The 22,757-nt window shown below is 58.4% G+C and overlaps 9 protein-coding genes across 9 annotated transcripts; 6 read left to right on the top strand and 3 right to left on the bottom strand.

Annotated features, from left to right (window-relative positions):
* Positions 1-1,442: 1,442 nt before the first annotated feature.
* On the top strand, positions 1,443-3,352 carry ISF_00247 (phthalate transporter; the record flags this gene model as incomplete). Its single annotated transcript, XM_018843854.1, has 5 exons — positions 1,443-1,679; positions 1,752-2,420; positions 2,501-2,900; positions 2,967-3,067; positions 3,125-3,352. The coding sequence occupies 5 exons, from the start codon at positions 1,443-1,445 to the stop codon at positions 3,350-3,352; spliced, it is 1,635 nt and encodes a 544-aa protein (XP_018708304.1).
* Positions 3,353-3,751: 399 nt separating this feature from the next.
* ISF_00246 (Tannase/feruloyl esterase) lies at positions 3,752-5,418 on the top strand (the record flags this gene model as incomplete). Its single annotated transcript, XM_018843853.1, has 4 exons — positions 3,752-4,100; positions 4,155-4,290; positions 4,347-4,905; positions 4,966-5,418. 4 exons carry the CDS (start codon positions 3,752-3,754, stop codon positions 5,416-5,418), a joined length of 1,497 nt encoding a protein of 498 aa, XP_018708303.1.
* A 578-nt stretch (positions 5,419-5,996) lies between these two features.
* On the bottom strand, positions 5,997-6,557 carry ISF_00245 (hypothetical protein; the record flags this gene model as incomplete). Its single annotated transcript, XM_018843852.1, has 1 exon — positions 5,997-6,557. The coding sequence occupies one exon, from the start codon at positions 6,555-6,557 to the stop codon at positions 5,997-5,999; it is 561 nt and encodes a 186-aa protein (XP_018708302.1).
* Positions 6,558-8,207: 1,650 nt separating this feature from the next.
* On the top strand, positions 8,208-9,455 carry ISF_00244 (glycoside hydrolase family GH5; the record flags this gene model as incomplete). The annotated part of the gene is made up of 1 exon (XM_018843851.1): positions 8,208-9,455. One exon carries the CDS (start codon positions 8,208-8,210, stop codon positions 9,453-9,455), a length of 1,248 nt encoding a protein of 415 aa, XP_018708301.1.
* A 2,652-nt stretch (positions 9,456-12,107) lies between these two features.
* ISF_00243 (Peptidase A1) lies at positions 12,108-14,459 on the top strand (the record flags this gene model as incomplete). The annotated part of the gene is made up of 1 exon (XM_018843850.1): positions 12,108-14,459. The coding sequence occupies one exon, from the start codon at positions 12,108-12,110 to the stop codon at positions 14,457-14,459; it is 2,352 nt and encodes a 783-aa protein (XP_018708300.1).
* Positions 14,460-14,883: 424 nt separating this feature from the next.
* On the bottom strand, positions 14,884-15,846 carry ISF_00242 (Carbohydrate binding family 6; the record flags this gene model as incomplete). The annotated part of the gene is made up of 1 exon (XM_018843849.1): positions 14,884-15,846. The coding sequence occupies one exon, from the start codon at positions 15,844-15,846 to the stop codon at positions 14,884-14,886; it is 963 nt and encodes a 320-aa protein (XP_018708299.1).
* A 1,817-nt stretch (positions 15,847-17,663) lies between these two features.
* ISF_00241 (hypothetical protein) lies at positions 17,664-18,446 on the top strand (the record flags this gene model as incomplete). Its single annotated transcript, XM_018843848.1, has 1 exon — positions 17,664-18,446. One exon carries the CDS (start codon positions 17,664-17,666, stop codon positions 18,444-18,446), a length of 783 nt encoding a protein of 260 aa, XP_018708298.1.
* Positions 18,447-19,154: 708 nt separating this feature from the next.
* Positions 19,155-20,511, top strand: ISF_00240 (hypothetical protein; the record flags this gene model as incomplete). The annotated part of the gene is made up of 2 exons (XM_018843847.1): positions 19,155-19,573; positions 19,635-20,511. 2 exons carry the CDS (start codon positions 19,155-19,157, stop codon positions 20,509-20,511), a joined length of 1,296 nt encoding a protein of 431 aa, XP_018708297.1.
* A 131-nt stretch (positions 20,512-20,642) lies between these two features.
* Positions 20,643-21,857, bottom strand: ISF_00239 (homoserine acetyltransferase family protein; the record flags this gene model as incomplete). The annotated part of the gene is made up of 3 exons (XM_018843846.1): positions 20,643-20,727; positions 20,781-21,012; positions 21,083-21,857. 3 exons carry the CDS (start codon positions 21,855-21,857, stop codon positions 20,643-20,645), a joined length of 1,092 nt encoding a protein of 363 aa, XP_018708296.1.
* Positions 21,858-22,757: the final 900 nt, after the last annotated feature.

The following is a 22,757-nucleotide window of genomic DNA, read 5'->3' as shown; positions in this document are numbered from 1 at the left end:
AATGTATCAAGATGAAGCGGAAATTCATTTGCATCACTGTTTTGCCACTAGATAGTTACGCACAGGAATTGAAATAAATCCTTACTTTGCGTATGAGGACTGCCCGATTTTGCAAACGAATGTGATGCTTGTTATGAACCCGGCGACTAGAGCGAAGTGTGAGTAGTGAAGGTAGCTGCCAACAAGTGGAAGGCCAGGTCAAGTGAAGGAGGCTTTGGCGAGTGGTACAACTTGACTGGGGAACCCGGCACGTACGCCCGAGTAGCTTGTACTGCATAGATGGTGTCGTGCAAGTTATGTACGCTGCTTCTCGCTTTTCCAGTGAATGCCCTGCGGCAAAGCTGTCGCTGGTCTCGAGCCTGGCCAGTGCTGATGCTCTAGACTTGCGCAACGCATCTTGACCATCTCCGCTACCATCGGCACCTTGCCCTGCGTACTACTAACCTACCACCCTGTCCTTGTTGACGAAGTATGAGAGAGCGCTAGACCGGCACTTATTATCCGCCCTGGAGTTGATAACTACCGGGGGAATTGTCGGTCTCGTGTGACGGGGGGGGCCGCTCTTGCGCCGACGTCCAGGCGAGCCTGATGTTGTCAACGGAACATGCTCTCATGCAGTGTGCCCGAGAGAGCCAACATAAGGGATAAGTACAAGAATTGGAGGGAGGTATTGAGCTGACCTTCACGAGGCGGACGACTCTGGACCAATACTACCCGTCGTTGAGATGACATGCAGTGCATATAATAACCTTAACACGCACTCCACAGCAACGAATCATGATTATTGATAACCCTGTGCATTAGGGAAACAAAATCTCGTATGTTTTCCCTCCCGGCAAATATGATATCTTTGCGCAATTGTCGAGCCCCTTCTGTTCTGGAACCTCCGCGTATAGACAATTTGCCAGAGCTGGGACCGAGGCCGCAAGAAAACCCACACGAGCGTCATGCAATAGAAGGCTTTCTCCATTTGCGTTTTACTCGCTGTTGATCAATTCAAAGACCGTGATAGGCTACTGATACTCTCCCGAGCCCCTCCTTCCGAGCAAGTTGCGTGCTTGGGGGTTCCGGTGCTGCTTGGACTGACGTGATCGGGCCGCCCCACGACGCCATATATGCTAGGAGGTCGTCGATGTCGCAACCGCAACCGCAGCGATAAGTGCCAGTCTGCGGGGACAATCTGGTTCCATCAGGGAGATCCTTTTGGGTCAGGGCAGCACGGAATCTGCCCGTAGAAGTTTAGCACCGCCGCAGATTAATGCTGGGACATGGGTAGGATGGCATCATGGGGAGTTTTTGGCGCCGCAGAATTCCGCGGGAAGGATCTCTGCTCTTGGTAACAGGTATAAAAGGCCAACACTTGGCATGTACTGCCAATGATTTGCTGCCAAGCACTTTCAGCTACTAGACGAGTGAGTGTGCTTGCTTGCTAGGAAGAAAAGATGGCTCACCAGACGGCCAAGGAGCCCGCCATCGTCACGGCCCTGGATAACCTGGGCAGCAGCTCCGACTCGGCCAGCACGTCGGACGCTTCGGCCAAGGACCGCCTCTATGGGAACGTCTTCCTCGGTGGCGGCTCGACGGAGCACTACGAGCCGATTCCCGAGTACGAGGGCCGCCACCGGTACGACCCCAAGGCCGAGTGGACGCCCAAGGAGGAGAAGCGCCTCGTGCGAAAGGTGTGTGCATTTATCCGTCCTTGTCTAAACCTGCGCCTTTTTCGTATTGTTCTCGACTGACATGGCGCAAAGCTCGACTACAGAATCTGCACCTGGGTCTGCGTCATGTTCTTCGCGCTGCAGCTGGACCGCGGCAACATCTCCAACGCGCTCGCCGACAACTTCCTCAAGGACCTGCACCTGACCACCAACGATTACAACCTGGGCATGACCATCTTCTACCTGTGCTTCCTGCTCGCCGAGCTGCCCTCCCAGGTCATCTCCAAGAAGCTGGGGCCCGACGTGTGGGTGCCCGCCCAGATGATCCTCTGGAGCATCGTCGCCATGCTGCAGTGCGTCATCCGCGGCCGCACCGGCTTTCTGATCACCCGCGGCTTCCTCGGCGCCTTTGAGGGCGGCTTCATCCCCGACGCCATCTTGTATCTCTCGTACTTTTACGACTCCAAGGAGCTGCCGGTGCGGGTCAGCTACTTTTACACGGCGAGCAACTTGACGCCGATCATCTCGGCGTTTTTGGCGTACGGCATATTGCACATGCGCGGCATCGGCGGCTGGGAGGGCTGGAGGTGGCTGTTTGTGCTGGAGGGCGGGCTGACGGCGCTGATCGGTGTGGTCTCGTGGTTTTACCTGCCGCCGAGCCCGACGCAGACGGCGGGCGGGCTGCGCGGCAAGGACGGCTGGTTCGACGAGCGCGAGGAGGTCATCATGGTGAACCGCATCCTGCGTGACGATCCCAGCAAGGTTTGTAGCCCCTAAACCCCCCCTTCGACTCTCCATCCCTCGCGTATGGCTCCTGACTGACACTTGCTTCCCACATCTAGGGCGGCATGCACAACCGTCAAGGCCTAACCCTGCCGCTGCTCTGGCAGGCCCTGTCCGACTTTGACCTGTGGCCCATCTACCTGCTCGGCTTCACCCTGCTCGAGCCCGTCGCGCCGATCCAGAGCTACCTCACGCTCAACCTGCGCCAGCTGGGCTTCGACACCTTCCAGACCAACCTGCTCACCATCCCCGGCTACGTGCTCTTTGCGATCCAGCTGATTGTCTGGACGCGCATCTCGGAATGGATTAATAACCGCTTCATTGTTGTCTTCTTCTGCTCCGTGTGGCTGTTCCCGCTGGTGCTGTCCCTGCGGCTGCTGCCCGACGGCGCGAGCAGCTGGGCGCGGTACGCGCTGACCGTGCTCGTCATCGGGTACCCCTACGTTCACTCCATCGTCGGTATGCTGAACCTGAAGATTTGTTTAAATTGATCAAGGGGTCAAGGCTAATGTTGGCTCTTCCTAGTCTCGTTGACGTCGCGGAATGCCGGGTCCGTGGCCGGGAGGACTGTCGGCAGCGCAGTGTACAACATGTGCGTGCAAGCAGGCAGCATCATCGCTTCCAACGTGAGTCCGAGGACCCCTTTCATTCGCATGTTTCGAAGCGTGCTAACTTGGTCGTAGATTTACCGCGAGGATGACAAGCCTTACTACCGCCGCGGCAACTCGGCGATCCTGGGCATCATTACCTGGAACGCCGTCTTCACCCTCGCGATCAAGGGGTACTACGTGTGGCGCAACAAGACGAAGGCAACCAAATGGGACGCCATGACTGCGGAGGAGAAGCGTGGTTATGTTGACACGACGACGGAGAAGGGAAGCAAAAGATTAGACTTTAGATTCGCGCACTAAGGTGTGCATGTGCGACAGACTTGCGGATAGACGCAACTCACAAGACGTTTCAATCATGATGTTTGGAAAAGGGTAGGATATATGAATGAGATGAAATGAGAGTGGTTAGGAGGGAAGCAAACCAGGATGAGCATGTCAAAGCCTGTGTGCTTCGTTGACTCGCTCTATGCCTTTTTGTAGAGGACGCTAGATTTTGCTTTTGACCAACATCATAAACTGCTCCCCTTCAAATTCTTTCGGAAATCTGATTGTGTACCAAAGCCGTCGGCTAGTGCAAGGTCGCGACTTGAACAAGGCTCGCCGATCGTGGAGATGGGAGATCCAAAATTGCTGAGGCGGGGTAGCGGATGTCTTTCTCATCTTTCATCTTTGACATCCATCACCCATCACCTCACTGGCATGCATTTCCTACATGCATTGACTGCGTCTAGGGGCTACTGGGGTCAGTTCGGCTTCGCGTCTTCATCCGATGACTTCCAGGAGAAATGCCTACAGTTTCACCCGCAGACCATCGTCCAGAACGCGCAGCTCACCAAGCTCGAGTTCCTAGCCAACGGAACGGACGCCGAGTTCCCCAATAACGACCCGTCGTGCGGCGGCAAGAAGCAGACCGTCGAGGCGGATCTGTGTCGGGTCGGCCTCACCATCAAGACGTCCAACCGCTCCGAAATTGCCTTTGAGCTGTGGCTGCCGGAGAAGTGGACGGGCCGGAGGTTGCTGTCGACAGGCAACGGCGGCATCGATGGCTGTACGCGTGGCCTTTAACTGTCTTTTTGAGTCCAATTTTGACAGAACTTTTCAGGCATTAAATATCCGGACTTGGCGTATGGCAGCGCGCATGGCTTCGCGACGCTCGGCACCAACAACGGCCACGAAGGCGCATCGGCCCGCGCCATGCTGAACAACGAAGACGTCATCGTTGATTTTTCCCATCGAGCGTCAGAACCACCATCAAGGTTCCAGAATTGGAAAGCCACGGCTGACGGAACCCTAGCTTGCACACGGGCACCGGCGCTGGCCGGCTCCTCGCCGAAGCGTTTTACGGCGCGGCGCCGGCGCGCTCGTACTACCTTGGGTGCTCCCTCGGCGGCCGCATGGGCGTCCAGGCCGCCGACCTGCACCCGGACGACTACGACGGCATCGTGGCGGGCGCGCCGGCCGTCGACTTCAACCTGCTGCAGGGGCAGCGCGCCATGTTCTACAACGTGACCGGTGCGCCGGGGTCCTCCGACTACGTCCCCGTCGAAACGTGGAGGAGGCTGATCCACGACGAGGTGCTCCGGCAGTGCGACGCGCTCGACGGCGTCGCGGACGGCATCATCGAGGTGCCGTCCCGGTGCCGCTTCGACCCCGGCACGTTGCTCTGTGACGACCACCACGGAGGCTCGGGGGCGGCAGCGTGCTTGAACGAGGCCCAGGTCCGGCAGCTGCGGAGAATCTACGCCGACTATCGCTGGCCGAACGGCACGCTGCTGTTCCCGCGCATGAACCCGGGCAACGAGCTAGCCGCGACGGAGAAGCTGCTCGCCGGGAGACCATTCAACTACTCCGTGGTAAAACGTCCCACAACCCCCCTCCCCGCCCATGAGGAAAAGAGCTAAAACGCTGTCCAGGAGTACTACAGATACGCGGTGACGGGCGACCGCAGCTGGGACATGTCGCGGTTCACCTTTGCCGCCATCGAAGCCGGCGACCGCGCCGACCCGGGCCGCCTACGGACGTGGCCGGCCTCGCTGCGGCGCTTCCAGGCCCGCGGCGGCAAGGTGCTCGCGTACCATGGCGGGCAGGACAACCAGATCACGAGCTTCCAGAGCGAGCGGTTCTACGAGCGGTTAGCGCAGCACCACGGCCACGCCGCGATGGACGGCTGGTTCCGGTTCTTTCGCGTCGCGGGCATGCAGCACTGCAGCGGCGGGCCGGGCGCGTGGGTGCTCGGTCAAGGAGGCGGCGCGGCGGCGACGCCGCCCGGAGGTTTCGATGCGGAGACGAGTGCTGGCGGCGGTGGTGGCGTGGGGGGAGGGAGGGCGGGCGCCGGCGACGATGACGGGGACAAAGTACGTGGATGATAGCGTGGCCCTGGGGGTGGACTTTCAGCGGCGGCACTGCCGGTGAGTTTCTGGGGACAAGACTGCGACGCTTGTGTGATGATGATATGCTGACGTGGTGGTTGGCAGGTATCCCCAGACGCAGACGTACGTGGGCGGGGACGCGAAGCAGCCGTCAAGCTGGGAGTGCAGGTGAGGAACGCACGGGCGAGTAATCTGCATCGGGGGAATACGTGTCACAGATAGAGTGAATCCAATCTGGTGGAGAGGGCATCTCGTACAGTATGGGGCCCGAGTGGCAGTGCCCTTGCGGGGGTTGCGATGTTGAAGAAATCGAAGTAGGAGATGAAGAATGTGAATAGATTAAGTCGTTTGGGTATAGCAGACGTCTACCGCTTCATAGCTGATGGAAGCAAATATACCGCATGGAAAATAGAGTTGGTATGCAGCAGGGTATGGTTCAGCAACGTGCTCCTATGCCACCTTGATGCAAGTGAAACGATTGTTCCATGTGAGATGTGCCGCAGAACGCCCTGGCCTGCATTATTCAAATGCAGCCCTATGCCATCAGTTCAATGAATGACTTGCAGTCGTGGTCGCTACCGGCCCTTTTTACCCCTTGTTCCCTTTTTCTTCTTTCCAATGTCCTCCTCGTCCGTCCAGTCGTCCATGTTGCGGACAGGCTTCGGCGGCTTTGACGACTTCCTCGGCGTCACCGAAGACGAACCCTCCTCCTTCGCCCCCTCCGCCGCCTCACCACCCCCCTCCTCCTCATCACCATTCACACCCTCCGCCTCGCCATCCACGGCCTCGGCCTCGCGCTCCCCCATCAGGCGCGCCGTCTTGGCGCACTTGTCCGCGGCATACTTGTCACGCATACGCTTCGTCTGCGGGACGGGCTTGACGCGCGCGGGCACCGTCTCGAGGCGGCCGGCGGCGCGCAGCGCCTTGAAGACGTAGAGGCGGCGGTTGTTGAGGCTGAAGAGGTGGCCGGTGGCCGGGTCGCGCAGGACGCTGATGGGGGGCAGGTCCGCGGGGACGAGGGAGCCGCGCAGGGCGGCGTCGAGGGTGTCGCGGACGCGCCGGCCGCAGGAGAACTGGGGCCGGAGGCGGGAGAAGGTGAAGAACACCTCGTCGGGGTCGATGTCGGTGAGGGACATGGTGGCGGTGGTGGTGGTGTTGGCTTTGGTGTTTTCTACGGCGGAAGGAAACGAGACTCGGGGGTGTTGACTATTGGTTCAAGGGTGCCGCACGACAGGTTGAACGGTCAGGGCACTTTCGGAGCAGACAACTAAGGCATGCTGAAAGTGCTTGCAGTGGTGATGCAGCATCGATGGACAATGGACCTGAATTGGCTTCTGTCTACAGAGTACCAATGATGCCTCCCATCACTAACTTTTCTTTTCTTGGTGGTACCTACTGTAGCTGTCATAAATTATGGAGCCGGGCTTGATCTCTGATTGGCTAGACCAGATGACTGGTGACAGGCCAGGATTTCTACTTTTGTCTCGCGGCAGGATATAGACGCATGTGGACTTCTGCAAGGTTTGACAGCCCCATGATCCCCGGCTGCATGGGGATTCCTGTATTCAACTGACTGCCGTTTGAAAATGACAATGGCTGAAGTCGCCGCACAGAATAGCCACCGACAAGCGCTAACTAAATAGTTAGCCCACCACTAACTAGTACCTATCTCGTACTGGCGGGGGCCAAGCAAGGGACCCTTTTTAGCGGCCGCAGCAACGCCTTCTAGCCTCGGCGGGCATTGGCATTGACGTGTTATAAATTCGTATTCAGGCCGTTTTAGGGGACCATGACGGAGCCGACTCCGTGCTAGGATTGGCTGCTTCATCCTGTCACTGAACAGGCTCACACATGTACCAGAAGGCTCCCACGAAAATTCCTCCCACAGTTAGTTAGTCCCAATTTTTAGGGGTGGCTGTGACGTCCAACCTCGACTGGTATTGTCAGACAGGTAAAAATAGCTTCGAAATACGACCAAATGTCATAGGCCCACCTCGACACGACAAACTGGCCGTTGCCAGGCAAACTAGGGGCGCTTTATGAGGCTGGCGAAACGGGCTGCCAAGCTATTGTCTTCCTTTTTTCCTCCTTTCCTTCTTGTATTTAAAATCGACTAGTTATTACAGAAGAGACAAACTGGGTGCAACACGAGGGGGTTTATTAGTTTCCGCGCAGCCCGCCCACTCAGCCCAGCCTCGCGCAATTGTCACGACGTCAGTCAGCCCGAGACCCTGTAACGCCGCAAAATCCACCTCACCATCCTCCCCATCCGCAGCCCAGCCAAAATACGAAACAAAGAAACAACAACCATGCCACGCCGCACTCCACGACTCCAATAAGAACCCACTGCTGGCCCTCTTCTGCCATCTCGCCAGCCTCTTTCTCTTCCTCCCGGGTTTCCTTCTTTCCTTTTGCGGTCTCAGTTTCTTAGCCTCTTCGGGCCTGCGTCAGGGACAGTCTACTAAATATTCCGTCATCCGTTACACTCTACCTACTAGACACTTGGCCGCCGTTCACGACACTCGCTCTACATTTTGCTTGATTCGAAGCATTCATTCATCGATTTTGTACGACGTTCTGCCGAAACTTTACATATCACCCTATACGCCACATCCGTCGACTCCGTTGTTTGCTTTAAGACGCCAAGCTCGCAAACACGCAGCCCCTTCCTACTCAACGCCCCTCTTCATGTCCTAGGGATCAATTCCAGATTTGTTTATATATACGGAGTACAGGCATCTTTATACACACACCACATACGAACACACGCGCATAAACACGCCGCCATGCGTCCCTCGACCAGCACCGCCACCCTGCTGGCGCTCGCCGCCGCCGCTTCCGCCAAGCTGCAATATCTGGGCGTCGCCATGTCCGGCATCGACTTTGGTTGCGACATTGACGGCACCTGCCCGCTCAAGACGGTCGCCCTGCCCCTCAAAAACTACGGCGGCGCCGACGGCAAGGCCCAGATGGAGCACTTCGTCAAGGACGACAAGCTCAACATCTTCCGGCTGCCCGTGTCCTGGCAGTTCCTCACCAACGCCAAGGGCGGCAGCGACCTCGACCCGCAGGGGTGGGAGAGCTACGACACGCTGATGCAGACGTGCTTCGACACGGGCGCCTACTGCATGATCGACCTGCACAACTTTGCGCGCTTCGACAAGGGCATCATCGGCCAGGGCGGCCCGTCGGACGCCACCTTTGCACGGCTCTGGGCCAACATCGCGGCCAAGTACAAGGACAACGACCGCGTCGTCTTCGGTCTGATGAACGAGCCGCACGACCTCGACACGGCCAAGTGGGCCGACACCTGCCAGGCCGCCGTCACGGCGATCCGCAAGGCCGGCGCCAAGACGCAGGCCATCCTGCTGCCGGGCAACAACTTCTCGAGCGCCGCCGACTTTGTCGCCAACGGCAGCGCCGAGCTGCTCTCCAAGATCACCAACCCGGACGGCTCGACCGACGGCCTGCTGCTGGACCTGCACAAGTACCTGGACATCAACAACTCGGGCCAGCACTCCGAGTGCACGACGGACAACGTCGAGGGCTTCGGCACCATCGCCACCTGGCTGCGCGCCAACAACCGCACGGCCATGGTGTCGGAGACGGGCGCGTCGATGGAGGACTCGTGCATGGAAAAGTTTTGCGCGCAGAACCGCTTCATCAACAACAACACGGACGTCTTCGTCGGCTTCGTCGGGTGGAGCGCCGGCAGCTTCGACGGGACGTACGTCATGTCGCTGACGCCGACGGGCAGCGCGGGCGCGTACACGGACAACAAGCTGATGCAGCAGTGCATCCTGGACGTGTTCAAGGGCAAGCTCAGCCCGCCGCCGTCGTCGAGCTCCTCCTCGGCGCGGCCCCCGGCGTCGTCGACGACTGAGTCCGGCGCGCAAAAGACGAGCAGCTCGGTATTCTTCGAGAATTCGAGCACGCCGTCGCGGAAGCCGGCAGATGGTGCGGCGGCGAGGCTGTCGCGCAGCGGTGCCCTGGCCCTCGTCGCTGCCGCGGCTTTCTGCTTGACTGCTTTTTAGAGTTTGATTTTACACATACCGCTTGGCGTCTGTTTTTGTGGCTTTAACTTGGACATATTGTATATTTACGTACATGGCTTTTTTCTCTTCTGTTAGAAGGCGGTGTTGTCATCTGTTGGCATTTGATATGGCGTTTGGGACTTGCAATGTAGGGATAGAAGAAGAGCTGAGCGAGAAGAAAGACTTGGGCATTTTTAGAGGCGGATAGACTAGCATCGGGCCATCTTTATCCAGAATCATGGGATATGGAAGCAATACATTTCCAAGTCTAGATGGATGCTTGCTCGTGTATAGATTGACTCACAAACAGCGGTATATTAACCCATTCTGTTCATCTGATGGCGTCCCATTGGACGGGTGCGCCCGAGACAGACATGCTTGGCACGGATTGGGGCCATGTCGTGTAGTTGGCTAGTTGTACTCACTGACGACGGATGTAATTTTATGCGCTTGTCGATGGGATTTGCATGAGGAAAGCGTTGAGGTGTTTGCTAGCGTCAACTCTATTCCAGTAAATTTAAAAAAAAAAAAAAAAAAAAAAAAAAAAAAAAAAAAAAAAAGTTCTGCCAATGCAGCTTGCCGCGCGACTACAAGGCACCAGGCACAGTCAGGCACACTGGCAAGTCTCAATCCACCCCCCACCATACTTGAAACCTCCTGGAAGCGCCTCTCTCTCTCTCCCGGCGTCACGCAGGCGAATATCCATCCGCCGCACACCTTTGTAGAGGAAGATCGGTTTTTTCTTCTTAGCGGGCTGCTATGAGCTGATGCAGCCGGTTCGCCCTGCACTTTCCCGTTAGCTCATGCTATGAGCTGATACCGCAAGTCCGGCCCTGTCCTGGCAGCCTGCAACGGGGTCGGCCGCCCCAAAGCCATTGGTCGGTCAATCAAAGGTGCCTGGCGACCCCTATACCGAACGGGACGGGGGGGGGGTCCGCGGTGGCGGTTTGAGGCTGTCTCGCCTTTTCCCCCTTTCCCTCGCACAGCTTCCTTTTTCGCTCTTGTTGGATCGTTAGCGAGACCGGAACGTGGGTGAGGAGAATACAAGGAACATGGATATTGCAATGACCCACGAGTTGCCATCGCAAATTCAGCAAGGACCGGGTTCTGAGTTTACAAGGGCTCTTGCAATATACCGCCCCTTATTGCTGAGGAATAGGAGAGCGGGGGAAAGACGAAAAATGTTCTTCATCGCCAAGTCCTTGTCCATCATCGATAGGGCTACCCTTTCCTCCTTGGCAGACGGGCAAACCACAATCCGGATCTGACGAACCTGCCCCCCCCCTTCCCCCCTCTTGATATGCTCCTAAATCTCTCCTTGGCGTATAACACGAAATCCAAAAGAGCCGGAAGCCTGCATGAGCGGGATGTTTCCCTGCTTTCTTCTCACCCAAAGTTCCCGCTGCACGGCGTCTGGACCACGCTCCCAACAACCTCTTCTGATACAGCAATTTTTCAACGGAGCGATCCCCTGCTGATTACCGGCGATCCCTGGCCCTATCTATCCATCACAATCCATAATGCGCTGTTCCAGCACGGCGCTTGCCTGGGTTAACCTTGCCCCATCAGGTAAGTGATGGCGTCCAAGTCCCCAGTTTCTTCAACGCCGTTGGACACTCGTCCTCACGGAACGGGAAGGTAGAAAAACAAGAGGGACGAGAAAAAAAAGAAACGAGTGATTAAACATGATACAGTGGAAAACGGATACCGAGCAATGCATTATTAAGGATCAACGGTCCCGTCTGCTCGCTTGCTGGGGCGGGAAGTCATAATGTTTGTAATTGATGTTCATCGTCGAAACGGAAAGGAGAGAGCAATGGCTCGAGGCTCTCAGAGGACAAGAGTCGGGTACGGGGTTCATCTTCCTCGACATATAGGAAACACGTCGATGACCTATTACGAACCTTTTTTAGTAGTATTAATACTAAATGCTCTAAAGAGCCTTGATGGACAGCCACCCCTCCACCATGCCGTCATCCCAACCAAACCGACCACCTTTTCGGCGCGTGCTGCTTCAGCCTCATAAACACGACGGCATCGAATTTCTACCGAAAACGTGTGCCTGGTACCTGACGCTAATGCAACCTTCCCACTGCCTAATCCCAACTAAAACAGCCCTGCCATGTCCAGGCCCAACTACCATCCGGTCTTGTCTCCTCCCGGCCCTGGGTCAGCTCCCCCTCAAAACATGATGCAAATCTCTTGGGATGGATCTTCAATATCGTCCGGTATGTCCTTGGCAAGGATCCTCCTCATCCGAGCTCCATTCCACCAAACATGCAGGGTTCGTTCTGCCTCTGATGATCCACTGAATGTGCACATCGCTTGCTTGGACTGGTAGCTGGAAGATGAGCGCCTTGCTTATCCCCCCAAGCAAGCGAGCTTCCCTTCCCGAGCAAACATGGCAGTTCTCGGCCTATAGAGCTCGGTATATAGTGCTGATGCTCCTCCAGAGCTGTCTCTGTCATCTCCTCACTCCTCTTCACTTCTCTTCTTCTCCGGTGCTCTTCGTCTCTCTTTATACAGGATATTCCAACTAACCCACTCTCTTTCTTTTTCGTCCTATCCCAATCCCACCCTTTTCTTTCTTTCTCTAGATATTCCTTTTCTGTCACGCGGCGCGTCACTCTCTCTCTGCCTCATACCATCACGATGCGCACCGTCGCTCTCGCCACCACCATGGGCCTGGCTGCCCAGGCCCTGTCCGTGGCCAACAACCTCGCCACCGTCGACGACAACCGCGCCGTCGACCTCCCCGGCCTCCTGCGCTTCCCTGTCGAGGGCAGCCGCATGTCCCAGAGCCGCGGCGCCGCCAGCCGCCGCCGCCAGGCCTCGGCCGACCTGCTCAACGCGGAGCAGGGCACGCAGTACCTCATCTCCCTCAGCATGGGCACCCCGGCGCAGGACGTCAAGGTCGCCTTCGACACGGGCTCCAACGAGCTCTGGGTGAACCCGGACTGCAGCAAGGCCGGCAGCTCCGACAGCCAAAAGTTCTGCCAGGGCCTCGGCAGCTACTCCACCAGCTCCAGCACCGCCGTCAAGCTCGGCACCCAGGGCGGCGTCACCTACGGCAAGGGCCAGGTCAAGTTTGACTACGTCAAGGACTCCGTCGGCCTCGGCGGCAGCGCCAAGATCACCAACCAGACCTTTGGCGTCGCCTACTCGAGCTCGGACCTCTCCGGGGGCATCCTCGGCGCGGGTCCGGACCTGCACGGCTTCGACAAGGCGCCCTACCCGATGGTCGTCGACTCGCTCGCGCAGCAGGGCGTCATCAACGCGCGCGCCTTCTCGGTGGACCTGCGCTCCGTCGACAACCCGCGCGGCGCGGTCATCTTTGGCGGCGCCGACACCAAAAAGTTCTCCGGCACGCTGAGCAAGAGCCCGATCGTGGTGCCCGGCCCGGACGGCGCCGTGCGCTACTGGATCACCATGGACGGCGTCGCGGTCAACGCGCCGGACGGCAGCGTCAAGCAGGGCCTGGCCGACGGCGCCACGCTGGACATCTTCCCGGACACGGGCGCCACGCTGGGCCACCTGCCGTCGGACGTGGTCAACGCGATCGCGGCCGGCTTCCCCGGGGCCAAGTGGGTGGCCTCGGACAAGCTGCACACGGTGCCGTGCGAGCTGCGCAAGCAGGACAAGACGGTCGACTTCAAGTTTGGCGGCGCCGTCATCAAGGTGCCGTTCAGCGACTTCATCTGGCAGGCGGGCACGGACGAGTGCATCCTGGGTGTCGTGCCCACGTCGGGCAAGACGTGGTCGCTGGGCGACTCGTTCCTGCGCGCGGCGTACGTCGTCTTCGACCAGGACAACAAGAACCTCTGGCTCGCGCAGGCCGCCGACTGCGGAACCAACCTGGTTGCCTTTGGTAAGGGCTCTGACGCCGTCACGGCTCTGCAGGGCGACTGCGGCAACTCCTCACCCAAGGGCACTGCTTCTTCGTCCACCACCACCACCAGCACCGCTGCTCCCACCACCACGCCCACGAGCAAGCCGACTTCCTCTGTCCGTCCCGCCACTAGCTCTTCTTCTGTGACCACGTCCAGCAGCAAGCCTACCTCTTCTCCAGCAGCAAGCCTACCTCTTTCGGTCCCTGCCAGCAGCTCCTCTGTCGCCTCTTCCAGCAGCAAGCCGGCCTCTTCCGCTGCCCCGAGCTCCTCCGCGGCTACCTCTAGCGGAAAGCCTACCTCCAGTGTCCATCGCAACTCGACCACCCCCTGCACCGGCCGCCCTACCTCGTCCATCCGCCGCAGTAGCTCCAGCATCCGCACTTCCGTCGTTCCCACCGGCACCGGCGTCCACACCTCCTCTGCCCTCCCCGGCACCGGCTCCGCGCACCCCACCGGCACCGGCTCCGCGCGTCCCACCGGCACCGGCAGCACCAGCGTCCCCTGGGGCAACACCACGACCAGCACCGCTCCCGCCACCACGACCAGCGCCCCCGCCACCAGCGACGCCTGGCCGACCTTCACGTTCCCCTACATCACCCTCACCACCTCCACCATCACCTCGTGCCCGCCCGTCGTGACCGACTGCCCCGTCGGCCGCGTCACCACCGAGATCATCACCACCTACACCACATGGTGCCCCGGCGACGACTTCACCGGCATCCCCTTCCCGCCCCAGCCCACCGTCGGCGGCCAGCACGAGAGCAAGTGCAACGGTGTCGACTGCAAGCTGGGCGAGCTGGCCAACTTGGCCCAGGTGGCCGGCTCGTCCTCCGACGCGCCGGCGACGACGACGACCGGTGTTGCCTCCGAGGCCAAGCCCTCCGGCGCCACCAAGGTGACCACCGCGCCGGCTGAGAGCAAGCCTACCGGTGGTAGCACCGCCACCAGCGTCAAGCCCACCACCACCGGCCTCTCCACCGCCACCAAGCCCAGCACCGGACTCACCAGCAAGCCTACCGGCCCTGGCCCGGTCGTCACCGCCGCCGCCTCCGGCGTGTTCCGTGTCTCTGGCGTCGCCGTCGTCGCTGCCGCCCTTGCCGCCCTCATGCTGTGAGTGAGCTTGCGTGGCTGACTTCCACCGTCACTTTGCGTCGTTTCTATAGAGCGTACATGGTCAATTGGATGTATTATGGTTATTGCGTCAATGTAACCCCCAACGTCTTGGAGAGAAAGCAAATATTCTTTTTACCCCTTCATCTGCCTGGACAACCTGGTCTAGGCGCAAGTCCGAATTTTACATGTATTTTATTTGGAGCAACAAGCCTATCGTTGAACAGTTTAAATGGAGCCATTTCAAAGTGCAATGTTGTAGATTTATACGTGTATAGATGGTAATATAATACGAGCGAGCCATGCATGACCTTGGACACTGGCACCAGGTTTTCGCGTGCTAGGGCTTGCATGGCAAAAAACAAAACGTTACACAACGCCGTCGCTTTAAAAAAAAAAGGTCATAAATATCATGCAGTTGAATTTCCTTACTTGGACCAGGCCTCGTAGACGCCGACATAGTCGACCTCCATGGCCGCTCCAAGCCCACCAGCCGTCGTATTCGTCGGCGTCTCGAAGCCGGCCCTGGCATTTGCAAAGCTGCCGCCGACAGCGACGTTTAGAAGCAGAAACTTCTTGCTGTCCACGAGCTGGCCCCAGACCTCGTCGCTGCCAATGTCGGACTGCCCGAGGACGAAGAGCGGCTTGTCGTTGACGAACCACGTCATGCGCTCCCCCTTGCCGAGCTCCGCGTCCGTGGCCCCGGTGCCGCGCCGGCGGTCCAGCTCCCACGAGAAGACGTTCCACTCATCGCGGTCGTAGATGTCGTCGCCGGCCTCCTGGAAGCGGCCGACGGGCTCGTTGCACGGCCCCCCGGCAGGCGCCGGCCCGCAGTGCAGCGACTGCCAGACGGCCGGTTGGCCGTGCGTGCTCTCGAAGAAGTCGACCTCGCCGACCGACGGCCAGTTCTGGTAGTCGTCTCGGTACGCGCTTCCCAGGGACCAGAAGGCCGGCCAGATGCCCCACTGCTCGTCGGCGGCGGCCTGGCCGAGCTTGATGCGCGCCTCGACGCGCACCTGCTGGCCGACGGCGGCGCCAAAGTCCCAGTCCGGCAGCGTCTCGACGCGCGCCGAGGTCCAGCCACCCTGCCCGTCGTGGACGGGGATGATGCGCAGCGTGCGCTCGCGCGTGACGTAGATGTTGTCCGGCGACGCCGTGTAGGACTGGATCTCGCCGGTGCCCCAGTTGGCCGGGCCGCCGGGGTACTGCGTGCCCAGGTCGTGCTTCCACTTGGTCAGGTCGAGGGTGCCGTTGGAGGAGAAGTCGTCGTAGAAGAGGGCGCGGGAGAAGCCGGCGGGTAGCGGGACGCCTTGGACGCCGTTGTCGGCAGCATTGGCGTGAACCCTGGACGCCAGGAATGCGGTTACGGCGGTCAATGTCCGTAGAGCCATCTTGATAGGAATGCCAGTGAGGCTTGCGAGAAGTCGTGTAAGTGACGAAGGAATTGGCACACCTCAGCCCACGCGGGGAGGTTAACGAAGGAGAAGCGCAGCCAGCATTTATATGACAATAGAAGCCGAGCCCAAGGGCCGGCTCTACTTTAGAGTTTCGTCTCAGAACATAGCTGCGAGAAGCGCAAGCCAGAATCGGCCAGTATTGTCTGCCATTTTTGCGATAGGGTCACCGATTGCGACGTTGAGGGGCAAGAGTCCCCTCCGCGAAGTGTAGCAACAAGTCAAAGCTCACCGTGAGCCGGATAGGTCGGTAGTCTAGATACTATGGAGAAGCCAATCACCTGATGGAATCCCAGCGTAGTATGGGTACTGTCCGGCGGGAAGGGATGAGTGGATGTATGGTCCTTGAAGGAGAAACAAACTCAGCCTTGGCCGATTCGGTTCCTTTACGTTGTTGGCCTCCTATTGGGATATGGGGGTAGACATGTGGCAATCTGAAACCTCTAGATTCGAGAAGACTCCGAGCTTTCGATCCGTAGTGCTTGACCAGTCACAGTACGGGTGCCGCTGAAAGAAACCCATCAATCGAACAGCGTTTCGTTTCAGTTTCAACAGCGTCTGTCCTGTCAACTCCTCGACGACTTTGACATTTCCCCTCTTTCATTAATTTGAACAGAGCCGAGGTTGCGCAAGAAGCTGGTAAATGTCGCCAAAGCTACAATTTAGCTTTTGCGCCGTCAGGTGAGTGATCAGATCACGCTCGAGTCTGAATCGAATCGCCATCTTGGTCTGAAAAGACATACCCGCAGGTTAGTATGCGAGATCCGATTCAGTGGCCGTGCCTCGGAAGGACAGTAGGGTCCTTGGAGGGCCGTGCCGTCGACAAGCGGGCTGTATTGTTTGGCTTGGGTCTGGATAATGTGTACATATGCGCCATTATAAATTTGAGCCTAAGGCAGACAGTCGGTGCTGCGCACGGAACTTTGATGTCTGTGTGTCGCTGAGGCCTGCGACGCTACTCGACCACACATGTTACGGCAGCTGTCTCGTCGGGACAAGGGCGGCTTCATCGGATATCTTTTTCCTCTCTTCTCCATCGTATTGACCCGAAGAGGGGAACGAGAGCCAACGTGGGCGTTGGTCAAGTCTGATGAAGAGGATCGGGTAGAGAACGGTTGGGCAAGACGAGAGTCTTTGAGTTGTCCCTCAGTTAGCAGGTACCTCGCTCGGTACATTGGGCTACCAGCGCGGCAGCAAGGAGTCAACAGAAACCAGCTTACATATTGTTGAATTTTACTTGTAGCGGCAGTCCTGACATTGAAACAAAAGGAATCTAATCCACGAGAAACACATGATCTGGATGAGGCTTTTATTAACAGCAATGTCGTACCTTGAGACCTATCCGAGAAGGTGCTCCGAGCTTCGGTCTTGTTTGCTTGCATGTACCTGAAGCCCCTGCGAGCCACCGTAAGCCACTTGTGGCGGTATGATTCAGGCACGAAAAGACCCTGGGCAGCGCTAACCCGATTTTAGCAAGTTCATCTGCAGGCAAATTGGACAAATTCTCGCCATTCATTTTGACGAGGCGCCCAAAGGCTGCGAGGATGCGAAATCTCCGCCTTTCCGGTCCTTCACGATCCTTCACGCTTTTGGATGCCCTTCAGCCGTCGTTAGCAGCCGCTGCAGCGGCACGGCCAGTCGTTCCTTCATTGTCTCGCCTGCGACCGCGAATCGTCGCCACATTCCTTCCAAGCCGGCTGAGACCTCCTCCCTCCCTTTACCGCAACCCGCTGTTGGCCCCTCCCCCCGGCGCGATGCCCTCCACAGCCGCCTCTGTCGCAACCGTGCTGCTCGCTCACGTCGCTGCCGCCGCCGCTGCCGCCGCCGGCACCAAGGTCTGGGCGACGCCGCACGACAGCTACTCGTCGTCCATCGGCGTCCTTGGCTGCAAAGTCAACACGGACCGCGTCGCCTACTGGCCCGAGACAGTCACCTGCGACAACATCTGCGTGTCACTGAGCTACGGGGGCCGCCAGCTGTACCTGCTGCGCATCGACCAGTCAGGCGGCGCGCACGATGTCAGCTACGATGCCTGGAACTACCTGTACACCGGCGAGTCGGCCACCAAGGCGCCCGTCGCGGGCGGCGGCGTCGAGATGACAGCCCAGGCGGCCGACCCGGCCCGATGCCGCGACCTCATCCGCACCAAGGGCGGCGCGCTGCCGCTCAGCGCCGCCAACAGCATGAACTACCTGGCGGACTGCCTAGGCCGCGCCGACAGCTGGGTCGCCCGCAACTACGCCCTCTACAACGTGCTCGACCCCATCTGCACCCTCGGCCGCGACGAGCGGTGCTCGCTCGACTGGCCCGCGCAGAACCAGGCCACCTGCCCGCACCAGCTCGGCCTGCCCGACGTACTCAAGGGGGCGCCGGTCTACAACGTTCGCTACCCCAGCGGCGAAAGAGTCCTCGCGACCGCACCCGGGGCCCCCAGCACGGGAGCCGCCGACGACAAGGAGAATGCAGCCGCCACGGTACCAGTCGCGGGCTCCCTACTGACTCTTGTCGGCGCTGCCATTATGCTTGCAATGCGCTAAGGAGTTTGCGAACCACTCCTTTCTTCCCTCCCTTTTGGATACGTCAATGTATCATGAAGCTTTACGTCGCGGAGCGCGCCTTTGCTATATATATTCTTCCTAGATACCCTGTTACATACACTAATTTACACGTCTATACGTACCTCTTTCGCGCCAATTCCCCATCTCCAGCGACAGCCTCTCTCCCCTGTCCCCTCTCCCAGGAGTCATTGTCGCCTGTTCATAGGTCGAACTGATTCCAGCAACTCCACAGCACAGCCTGGGCACTGTGGTCGGGCGGCCTGCCTAGTCGGATTAGCGCCAAGCACTGCCTTCCCACTGACGCACTTGGCGTACGCAGATAGGACTCGACGTTGTTGTCGGCACATTCAACGTCTTTTCTCCGCTGTTTCAGGCTCGTTTGATTCATAAACAACCAAAACTTGTCATTGTCTGCGCAATCGAATCATCGCGGATACAACCACGACTCACTCCTTGCCCCAGGGAAGCTGAGTTTCTAGCGGCAAAATAACATTCAGCACCCTGCTAGACGTCGCGACAACTGTGGACCTGGACCGTCCGACGGCGGGTCGCATTGCCATCTCCGTTTCCTCTTCCTCCCGCACGGTTTCCTTTTTTCCTCTTCCACAACCATCATCTACGGACCCGAATTGACTCACCCGCTTGATCGAGCCTCCAGCCGCCGAGGCACGGCGAGCGCGCGCTAGTATGCCTACCCCGACCGAGACGGTCACCGTCTCGGGTGTCCATGGCGATGTAACGACCATTTTCAATGGCGGCCAGACGCCGGAGCCCTCATTTGCGATGACAACCCCGTTCTCGATGCCGCGAGACTGCCTCGACTTTGACGGAGCGGCGATGGAGGTGTTTCGTAACGATCAGAATGGTCAGGATACCACCCACTTGACGCAGAACCTGGATGAGATTACACGTCCCGAATGCTGGCCCTTCGGCGACTACCAAGAAACCTACAGTCCGGCAGTCTGCCCGAGCGGATGGACGTATTATAGCGTAGTTGGCGGTGACTACACCGAAACAGTAACCGAAATAACATCGCATCCGGGGGCATCCTCGGCGCACACGTCGACATACTACACAAACCAACTTTCTGCCTACTGCTGTCCAAGGTGAGCGAGTTTTGGTTGCGATGACCCTCGATGCGACAAACACTAATGTTTCAAAAATTAGCGGCTTCTCAATGTCGGTCACAACATGGTCGTTACCATCCGGTGCTGATCATATTTGTTCCCGCAGCATCACGTCAGGCGAAATGACGATGATCGTGACGAATAAAACTGACGGCAGTGTCACCGTTTTTGACGGCTCGGCCACTCTCATGATACCCACACCAATCACCATTTTCTGGCATACAACAGATGCCTCAACGCTAACGCCCCAACCGCCAAACATAGAGGGGTGGTCTTTCGCGCCGTCTTGGGTGCCAGGCCAACCCGTGACCACGTTCGACGTGCTTCAATACGACGACTCGCCGGGAACCAACCGCCTTGCAACGGGCGTTTTTGCCGCCGTGATTGCGGTCCCTATCATCATGTTCCTCGCCATCCTGGGCTGCTGCATATGCTGCTTCCGCATGCGTCGTAGGCGTGAGAAGCTTGAAATCGCAAAGGAGCACGAAGAGTCCCAGGCGTTGGCAGTGGAGACGTCATCCACGCAGGAGCGCACCCCGAATCATTCTACAGATGGTGGCACAGACACGGCAGTTGAACCAAGCCAGGGGAATAACGCTGCTGCACCTGTGGCGCCCATAACAGCAAGTTCGTCTGCAGAGACTCGCCAGCCGAGCGCGGAGATACAGCGGGCTCCTCCGGAGGAACCGCCAAGAGAGACCATCGTGGTACACTCCCTGTCCGGCTTCTCGAAACCTCCTTATCCAGGGTTACCATCGCATGGATTCGACGGAATCGAGGAGCCGCCACCATATGCGGAGGCTGCACCCAGTTATCCAATACAAGACAGACCGCCAGCACCATTACCAACCTCGCCGATACAAGAGCACACCGAGAGCACGACACGACGCGAAAGCACAACTGTACCCGCAGTGTGATGCGACTTATGAGAAGACGTTTATCATTTCAGTACATAAATAGCAGTCAGGCAATCAAGGCATGGCTCACTGTAAATAGACAATCTGTACATTATTCCAAATACGAAGCGGATCATGACCACCGCAAAGTTTCACCAGGACTCGTCTTTCAGGAACGCCTTGAGCTTGTCGTCAAGCCATTTGACGTCCTCCGGGTTCGTTCCCGGACCGCCAGCCCTGTAAACGTCAGCAACCCAGTGCCTGCACAATCGCACACGCAGATCTCTTACCAATGTCCCCAGATGGAGGGAAAGGGAATACACTTTCCCCTGCCTTCGGTCATGCACTTGACCTCGTACTCGGAATCTTCCGGGGGGAAGTACAGGTCCGTCTTTCCGGGGAGGACGAGCGTCTTGGCCTTGATGCCGGCCATGGCCTTTTCAAAGTCCTTGTCATACGGCGGCTGGTCGGAGCAGTCGGCAGCCTGCCAGGTGTGCAGCATGTGAAGCATGTTTTCCGGATCTACGATATTCACCATTAGCCATTGTCAGTCAACACCTTTTGCCTGTCCCGCCCGCCCTGGGTCACGCACCCTTGGATAGCGCCCACGACTCCCAAAAGTTGACCATGAAGTCCTCGAGGTCCTTGAAGCCGAGCTTCGTCTCGTACAGCCGCTCCCGGTAGAACTGCTGGCTGAAGCCCCAGCCGGCATACACGCGGCCGAGCGCCTTCATGCCCGCCTCGCGCTCCTCCTCCGTCCACAGCGCGTAGCCCCCGGCGGTGCCGGCCCGCGCGACCTCGCCGCCGGCGCTGCCGGCGCTCGCACCGCGCTTCGCCGCCAGCACCGCGCTCTTGACGCCCTCGAGGAACACCTGGTTGTGCAGCGCCGCGCGCGCGCTACCGCAGAACGGCACGCCCAGGTCCATAAAGTCCGGGAACTGCGTGAGCCACTGGTAGGTCTGGCAGGCGCCCATGCTCCAGCCGAGCACCAGGCGGGCGCGCGCGACGCCGAGCCCGACGGTCACCAGGCGGTGCTGCGCGGTGACGTTGTCGCGGGCGGTGACGTCCGGGAACTTGGCGCCCGCGCGGCGCGTGCGGGTGTTGGAGGGGCTGACGGACTGGCCGTTGCCGATGAGGGCGGGCACGATGATGTAGTACTTGGCGGGGTCGAGCGCCTTGCCGGCGCCGATGAGCCACTCGTTGTCGGCGATGCGGCCGCTGAACCAGCTCGGGTAGATGATGGCGGGGTTGGCCTTGTCGCCGTACGTCTTGTAGGCGATGTACGCGTTGGGGATGGTCGCCCCGGAGGCGAGGGTGAAGTCGCCCAGGTCAAAGGTGCTGAAATCGTCCTGCATTGCGGTGTCCATGTCGTGTGTTGGTTATGTGGTTGTTGATGGCTTGATGGCTCAGTCACGCATGCAGAGGGGACAGGTATATATGATGACACTAGAAGGCGGCGCCGGCCGAGTACCTGACTTTCTAATAAGGACGTGGAAGTCGGGAACCCCCCTCCCCTTTTATCGCGGCTTATAACAGCCAAGATGCGGGGAAGTGGGCAATAAAACAACCACGCGGCATGGGGACCTGGACCCCTCCGCCCTCCGCCGTCCCGCATATATATCAACATCCCGAGCTCAGCCCGATATTTTATGCGGGGAGGAGGGGTCAAGATGGACAGGCACTTGCTCAGTTATACCTGGTGTTCCCAATGTAATGCCTGTGTCGGTGTCCTGGCATCCGTTTTCTGATTCGCCTTCCCGCGCTGTCACGTTGGCGGCCACCCCAACTGACCTGAGCCAAGGTACCTGACACAGCTTCCCGGAGGTACCCTAGATGCATCTGCGATGGTCAATTGTTCCTCCTCGCAACTTTAGCCTGCAGTTTCTTTTGTCTCTGGTTCTGGATCCTTCTACCCCTTTTCTTCGTAGCTAATGGCGAAAATGCCGCGTTGCGCCTCTCTGCAGCCTGACGTGTTCTGCTGAAAGCGAAGAATCTCGACTCTAGCTATGAAAGGTCATGAATTCCTACGCGATGTCTCTGGGCTATTATTAGGATCTGGTGGCCTTATGCAGTATCGCTAGTAGTGCCACTCTGTATCCTAATAGACGAAAACACTATTATAAACACAGTTTGAACGCTGATAGGGCGTAGAAGCCGTTAAATCTCTTTCAAGTGTTGCCTAAATGTCCCGCACCTCTCACCTTGGAAGCTTGTTCTGAACCCTTTCCTGGAGCTTTCTATACCAACCGTTAGCCGACTAAGCATAG

This window comes from Cordyceps fumosorosea, assembly GCF_001636725.1.
Source record: "Cordyceps fumosorosea ARSEF 2679 chromosome Unknown scaffold_1, whole genome shotgun sequence".
NCBI classification, from domain to species: Eukaryota; Fungi; Ascomycota; class Sordariomycetes; order Hypocreales; family Cordycipitaceae; genus Cordyceps; species Cordyceps fumosorosea.
The sequence above is the reverse complement of the archived record's forward strand: the minus strand, read 5'-3'. Positions and strand labels throughout refer to the sequence as shown.